This window comes from Phyllostomus hastatus, unplaced genomic scaffold (assembly GCF_019186645.2).
Source record: "Phyllostomus hastatus isolate PE091 unplaced genomic scaffold, TTU_PhHast_1.1 phas_contig_151, whole genome shotgun sequence".
Taxonomy (NCBI): domain Eukaryota; kingdom Metazoa; phylum Chordata; class Mammalia; order Chiroptera; family Phyllostomidae; genus Phyllostomus; species Phyllostomus hastatus.
In genome coordinates this window covers 660,403-667,762 of record NW_025333616.1, presented here as the reverse complement: position 1 = coordinate 667,762, position 7,360 = coordinate 660,403, and the positions used below count along the sequence as shown (strand labels likewise).

The 7,360-nt window shown below is 53.7% G+C and overlaps 1 protein-coding gene across 1 annotated transcript; it reads left to right on the top strand.

Moving 5' to 3' along the window:
- The first annotated feature begins 2,058 nt into the window (after positions 1-2,058).
- On the top strand, positions 2,059-6,985 carry LOC123813348 (leukocyte immunoglobulin-like receptor subfamily A member 6). Its single transcript, XM_045830296.1, has 10 exons — positions 2,059-2,089; positions 2,254-2,289; positions 2,449-2,724; positions 2,868-3,170; positions 3,388-3,684; positions 3,941-4,243; positions 4,534-4,584; positions 5,531-5,644; positions 6,217-6,269; positions 6,863-6,985. The coding sequence occupies exons 1-10, from the start codon at positions 2,059-2,061 to the stop codon at positions 6,983-6,985; spliced, it is 1,587 nt and encodes a 528-aa protein (XP_045686252.1).
- The last annotated feature ends 375 nt before the right edge of the window (positions 6,986-7,360 follow it).

Genomic DNA, 7,360 nt, shown 5'->3' with positions numbered 1-7,360 from the left:
CCCATGTCTCACAGAGACACAGAGTCAGGTGGAAACAGTGTGAGATGCAGCCCCTGTGTTCCAGGGCCAGAAAGGAGCCCTGAGCTCTCCTGCGGGAGCAGAATGCTTGCACAGACCCCAGGCTCATCACTGCCACTCCCCTTAGGTCACCTTAATGAAGGCTCTTTGGGATCTCCAATCAATGAGGCAGAGAAGGCACATCACCCTTCATGTCCCCAAGGCAGCAGTCACAACAACACCTGCCTAGGTTCTGAGCTCTAAGTCCTCACTTTCTTCCTCTGTTCACCCTCCACACCAGTCTTCACAATTCTCTTTCAGAATCTGTCCATTTCTGCCTAAAAGCCTTCCATTCTCCTCTCTGAGTTTAGGGTATATTGAGACTTTCTTCTGAAGTCACAGTTACTCATGGTCATCTCTATGTGACCTTCCAACCACAGCTCTCCCTTCTGCCTCCCCCAACCAGGCTGGTATAGTTCCCTGTGAACACAGTCATGAACACACACAATCACATTCACTGACACACACCTATACACAGTCACTTGCACTCACAATGCACAAACACATCCCCACACACTCTTACAACACTCACTCACACACACTCAGTCACTACATACACACTGTCACACACACTCATACACAAACACACATACTCACCCTATCCTCAATGCACACATTCACATATATACACTCACAGACATACACACTTGCACACACAGACACATACTACACCATCTCCTATGGACCATATCTGTTCTCCTCCATATCTGCTAGCTTAGAGTTCTATAGAACTAGCAAATTCCTTCCCAAGTTTCCAGCTCAAAACACAGGATTACAGGTAACACTGAGATTCCTTCTCCTCATGTCTCTTCTCTACCTGTGTTGTGACAGCTAAAATATGTGCATGAATTGTGTGGAAAATCCATGGAAGCCTTTCATCTATTGTTGGACACACAGGATTACCATTCACATTATGTGTTATTTACACACATTGCACTGCCCTAGTCACTTTGTAACACACAGCACATATGGGATTCATACCTCAGTGTGACTATAACAGCTCATTCCTGTATACTCCTCTGCCTCACACACTTAATCCAATGTCTTTCTATGATGGAGAGCCAGCCCATGACCAGCCACCACCTCTCCATCCCTTACTGCTATCAGACAGTCTCTGTCTCTAGATTTCCCTATGATAATCTTTCCTCTCAAGAGCATTCTCACTCCCACCTCCTAGGGTTCCACCTCATCTAACAGCTCTTCCCTCAACCCTGGCCCTGGTGACTTGCTGGCTTGCAGTGTCATCCCATACACCAAAAGGCTGTGAGTTCAATCCCCAGACCAGGTGTGTAGCAGAGGCAAGCAATCAATGTTTCTTTCTCTCGTCAATGTCTTTCTGTCTGTCTCTCCCTTCCTCACTCTATAAAATCAACAAAACATATTCTTCAATGAGGATAAAAGAAAAACAGTTGTTCCCTCAACCACAGTCTAGTCATGGTCCCAGGTGTTCTCATATTTTCTCTCATTTCTCCTTTGTAAGTAAAGGCATTTCCACTTTAGACTTAGCTCATTTTCTGCTAAGAAGAGTTCTCGAGATACAGAAAATCAGTCTCCTGGTTCATGGATGCATTTCTAGTTCTGACACAAATACTCGGCTTTACTAGGTGATCAGTAAACAAGTAAGTGCTGTTTGTGGGAGGTTGAGACAATGAGTAGCGAGTTCTATTTAGCATCAGCCTGTAGAGGGTGGACAGAGGACCAGAGCCTGGGTCCCACCCTCTCTGACAGGACCACAGACCAGCCAGAGGGTCCTGGGACTGAGACGAGACCTCAGACCTGGGCTGAGAGTCCCCTGAGTGCCTCATGTTTTCCTGAGCCCTCGTCATGGAAAAACCCAGGGCAAGGCCCAGGGCGGGGCCATCCCCTTGCTGTGGGTCCACAGGGGTGGGAACCCAGAAGGGTGGCTGCAGCCCCTGACTCACCACATCCTGTGCATCTCTGTCCTCCAGGCCCAGGGTCTTGCCCACCTGCAGAGCGGGAGCACTCAGAGCAGACGGCACCATGTCCATCCTCCCTGCTCTTCTCTGCCTTGGTCAGTTGTGGGACATAGGGACAGGGCAGCAGGAGGGGACAGGGAAGGTACAAAGGTTTGTCTATGGGTAACACCAGCCTCAGGCAGTTGGAACAGATGAGGCCCTGAGGTAAGGGAATCAGCTCAGACGCCCGAGTGCAACTCTGACAAGTACTTTTTTCCAGGGCTGAGTCTTGGCCAGAAAACCCATCTGCAGGCAGGTGAGTTCTCCCCTGGCTCCCTGTCCCACCTTGTAATTCACCCTGAGGCTCAGGAGGGGGCATGAAGTCCTGGGATGAGGGGATATAACAGGAGAGACGTGGGCTGAGCTAGGAAGGAGCGGTGGGGAAATCCATTCAAACACAGTCTGATTCTTCCAGGGAACGTCCTCAAGCCCACCATATGGGCTGAGCCAGGCTCTATGGTCCCTTCAAGGAAATCTGTGACCATCTGGTGTCAGGGGACCAGGAAGGCCCAGGAGTATCATCTGTATAATGAAGAAATGAATACACCTTTTGACACACAGAAAACACTGGAACCCAGGGACAAAGCCAAGTTCTTCAGAGAACAAATCATTGCAGGAAGATATCATTGTAAATACCTCAGCCCCACTGGCTGGTCAGAGCCCAGTGATACCCTGGAGCTGGTGGCAACAGGTGAGAGGGCACTAGGGGTCCCAGCCTCAGGCTCTGCCCTCAGGAAGGGGGATACTCTCAGGGGGTCTCCCCTCACCACCCAGCCTTGGGGGAGATGAGGGAGGTGGAAGCCCCATTTAACATGCTGCCTCCTTCTCTCCTAGGAATCTACTACAAACCCAGCCTCTCAGCCCTGCCCAGCCCTGTTGTGACCTCAGGAGGGACTGTGACCCTCCAGTGTGGCTCGTGGAAGAAGTTTGACAGGTTCATTCTGACTAAGGAAGGAGAAGACAGGCTCTCCCAGACTCTGGACTCACAGCACCATCCCAGTGGGCAGGTCCAGGCCCTGTTCCCTGTGGGCCCTGTGATCCCCAACCACAGGTGGACATTCAGATGCTATGGATATTTTAGGAAGTACCCCCAGGAGTGGTCTCACCCCAGTGACCCCCTGGAGCTCCTGGTCTCAGGTAAGTCCCATCCTGGTCCCATCCAAGTATTGAGGCACCAGAGAGGTTACTGGGGTCTTTGCAGGGAGGGGGGCCCCACGTGTGAGGTGGGATGAGGGGAGCACAGGGGCTCCTGGGTCAGAGACACAGACAGAGAGAGACAGTGGGGCCTGGGGGCTAGACCAGGAGGAGGGTGCATGGGAGGAGCAGCCCTGTCACTCCTGTCTGGTCCCTGCAGGTGGCTCAGGAAAGCCCTCCCTCCTGACCCAGCAGGGCCACATTGTGGCCTCTGGACAGAACCTGACCCTCCAGTGTCTCTCTGACCTCGGCTATGACAGATTTGCTCTGTCCAAGGAGGGGGGACAGGACCTCCCCCAGATCACTGTCCTGCAGCCCCAGGCTGGGCTCTCTCAGGCCGACTTCCCCGTGGGCACTGTTAGCAGCTCCCATGGAGGCCAGTACAGGTGCTATGGTGGACACAGGCTCTACTCTGAGTGGTCAGCCCCCAGTGACCCCCTGGACATCCTGGTGGCAGGTGAGGAGCCAGCAGGTTCAGTCAGGGACCTGGAATCTGCTCATGCCCTGCTGAGGGTCACAGGTGGTGCAGGCCAGGACAAGGAGTGTGGGATCCACAGGGAGGGAAAGAGACACAGAGAATGGATGGGGGGAAAGGGAAGGGGAGACTTGGAGAAAACAGAGACAGGCAGCAATGAGGGTCCTAGAAAGGGATCTGGTGACTCTCAGGTCACAACTAGTAGGCAGCAGCCCCTCACCCACCCACCTCTCTCTAGGATGGCTCCCTGACAGACCCTTCCTCACTGTGCAGCCAGGCCCCAGAGTGACCTCAGGAGAGAACGTGACCCTGCTGTGTCAGTCACAGAGCCCGAGGGACACTTTCTTTCTGACCAAGGAAGGGGGAGCCGATCTTCCCCTGCGTCTCAGATCACAGTCCCCAGCTCAGCAGCACCAGGCAGAGTTCTCCATGGGTCCTGTGACCTCAGCCCATGGGGGTACCTACAGGTGCTACAGTGCAAACCACAGCAGCCCCTACCTGTTGTCACAGCCCAGTGCCCCCCTGGAGCTTCTGGTCTCAGGTAAGGGACCCCTGACCCTGACTTTCTGAGCTGTTAGCTCAGGTCCTGGTCCCCAGAGGAATATGGGCTGAAAGGGGAGGGAGAGGGCTCTAAGGATGGTGGCCCAGCAGAGATCTGCCCCTCAGAGACCCTGCTACCACTGCTTGCCCTTCCATATCACCTCAATTCACGAGGTGATAGGCAGAGGGAGTGTCTTAGAGTCCACAGAGGAGATGTAGCAGAAGAGTCTGGGTTATATGCTGACCCCAGGGTCAGTGCCGACCCTCACCCACTTCTGTCCTCATTCTCAGAACACTCTGGAGGACTCCGCCCCTCACCCACAGGGCCCATCCCCAAAGCTGGTGAGTCCCTGAGAACTCTACTCAGAGGGAGCACAGAGCAACCCAGGGAAGTTCTGAGCATCCATCCATACATTCAGGGATGGGCTTGTGCCCCAGGGGCTAGGAGTCAGGCAGAGATGCTGGAACCACAGGGTCCCCAGGGCTCTGAGGCTGGCAGGTGACAGGAGGGGTAGGCATGGCAGAAGGACATGATGGGTCCAGGCTGTGGGAGGAACAGCCGAACCAAGTGGGGAGAAGGCAGCCCCTACCCCTCACTCCCATCCTGAATTTCCAGAAGACTCTGAGTATTGGCCCCTGCACAATTCAGAGAAAGGCCAACAGAGTGGTGAGGGTTTTTGTGGGGAGGCAGTGGGTCCTAGTCCAGGTCCCAGTCTGCTGTTCCCACTGTGGGGCTGGGTGATCCCTTCTCTTCTCTGAGTGTTGGGTTCATGTATGTCCCCTGATGCCCTCCTGCTCACAGGCCTGAGGTGACATTAGGTAATACAAAGCTCTCGCAGAGCTTAGAAGGCAGAGTCCCCAGAGACCCCAACCTTCCCAAGTGGGCATCAGGGTTCATACCATCTCCCTGCCCCTACCACATCCCTGCTGTGCTATGGCACAGGTACTAATGAAGGACCCTCAGCTCCAGGTGAGACAGGACAGGCCCCCTACTGGTGAGGAGCCCATGGCTTGGAGATGGTGACCACCTGGGGGCAGCAAGAGGACAACACAGGGAAGCCAGGTCCCACGGTCCAGGCCCAGCCATGCCCTGGCCAGACTGGGTCACCTGGACCAGGTGGCTAACCTCTCTGAGCTGCAGTGGACTGGGTGGTGGGTCAGCCATCCCTGGTGCACAAGGGCTGTGAAGTTTGAAGAGATGAACGACAGACCCCAGCACATGCCTCACACACAGTAGGTGCTCATGAAAGCGCATGTTTGCTCCTTCATAACATCACTCCTGCCCTAGGTCTCCAATGGTACTGGAACATGCTGATCGGGGTTTGGGTGATCCTCATTCTGCTGCTCTCCCTCCTCCTCTGCCTCTTCCGACACCAGCATGAGAACAAAGGCAGGACATTGGGTGAGCTGGGCCACAGGACAGAGGGCTCAGAGCACTTGTTGCAGAAAAAAACAAATAGATGGAGAAGGTTGGGAAGGTCAGTTGAGAAACAGATTTCTCAAAAATCTCCAATCAGAAACTCTAGAAAGGAAACACTCAATGTCAGCACAGGTTTACAAATAAATGTAAGTTAATTTTTGATCATTTTCAATCTCCTAACATATGAAAATATTCACAAGCACATGGTAATGTTTCCTCCTTTCCTCTGGAATCACATAGAGAGGGGGATTCTAAGATTCCAGGACTGATACTTGTCTGTCCTCCAATCCAGCTTTGGACACTCAAGAAGAGCCCCTCTGTGAGAGGAAGGGACAGCTGTCCAAGGGAAGGGGATTCAGGGATTTCAGAAGGTGATGGGGGAGAGCATAGCCTACAGGGTGTAGAGTCAGGGGTAAGAGAGACTGAAATCCACACTGAGTGACGAGGCCCCTCACCTCACCCCTGGGTTTGTAGCCCATCTGGGAGCAGGCAGGTCTGCAGCCCTCAGATTTCAAGGACCATGACAGGAGATGCTCCCTGTTCTGCTCCAGCAGTTGCTGCCATGAAGGACCCACAACCCAGGGAGAGGATGGAGCTGGACCCTCAGGTGAGACCCCTGCTGCTGTCCAGGACACCAAGGACCTTCTTGTTCCCCAGTTCACTCCAGTGGTCACTTCTCTGTCCTTACATCCCCTGGTTCTCAGCAGTGTCCACACTGACCTCTCCTTCTGGGCACCAGGTCAGCCTACTGTGCCTCAATCCTCCCACTTTCTTGTGACCTCATGTCTCCTCCCTCTTGGGTGGTCCCCTATGCTGGCCCCTTGCCCTCTATCTGAATTGTGCAGCCCCAGGTCTCAGGAGGAAGCATGAATAAGTGAACCACCCACAGGTCCCAGGGTCCTGTCACTCACTCATGCAGCAGCAGTGACAGGAGCTCACTGGTTACCAGCTCCATGTTGGTACCCCAGTGCAGCCCTGAGCTGCCTGTCCCCACCCTCCTCCAGCTCCCCTGTGGATGAGGGAGACACCTGCAAACAAGCAGATGGTGTCCTAGAGAACCAAGTGCTGTGAAGGAGAAAAAGCAAGAGCAGGGGGGTGGCATGGGTGGAGACGGGGGAGAACAGGCTTCCCCAGCCCCAACCACCTTTCACCCCTCTCACTGTCACCCTGCTCCAGGCTTCTGCCTCTGCTGCCCCCCAGGATGTGACCTACGCCTACCTGAACCACTTGGCCCTCAGGCAGGAGACAAGTGCACCCCCTTCCTCCCCATCAGAGGACCCCCCCGATGAGCCCAGTGTGTATGCTGCTCTGGCCGTCCACTAGCCCAGGAAGGACCTGGACCCCATACTCCAGGGAGGGGGCCTGCAGGGACCCCAGAAGGTACAGGAGCTGCCCCCAAGGATTCTCAGCTAGTGGACCCAGTCAGACTGGAGACCTGATATGGACCCCCAGTAGCTCCTGGGGCCCTGTAGGGGTACCCTGATCCTATACTCAATGATAACCAGTGTCCCCACATTTTGGAAATAAAGCAAATGGACTTCTGAATACCTCGATATGTGAACCAAAAAATAAGTGAATGCATTAGATTAAATGATCATGTGTCAATATTACACATCAATCCTGTGAAATGAGAAAAGTAAACACCATGAATATGTTAGAAAATAAAAGCTTTTTTAAAAGTTACTGGCCTAAGCTATT

What these genes read in the sequence shown, in the direction of transcription:
- LOC123813348 (XM_045830296.1), top strand. Translation starts at nt 2,059, where the DNA reads ATGTCCATCCTCCCTGCTCTTCTCTGCCTTG. An exon ending in CCTGGACATCCTGGTGGCAG is followed by an intron (nt 3,685 to 3,940) that starts GTGAGGAGCCAG and finishes ACCTCTCTCTAG; the next exon opens with GATGGCTCCCTGACAGACCC. An exon ending in GGATGGAGCTGGACCCTCAG is followed by an intron (nt 6,270 to 6,862) that starts GTGAGACCCCTG and finishes GCTGCCCCCCAG; the next exon opens with GATGTGACCTACGCCTACCT.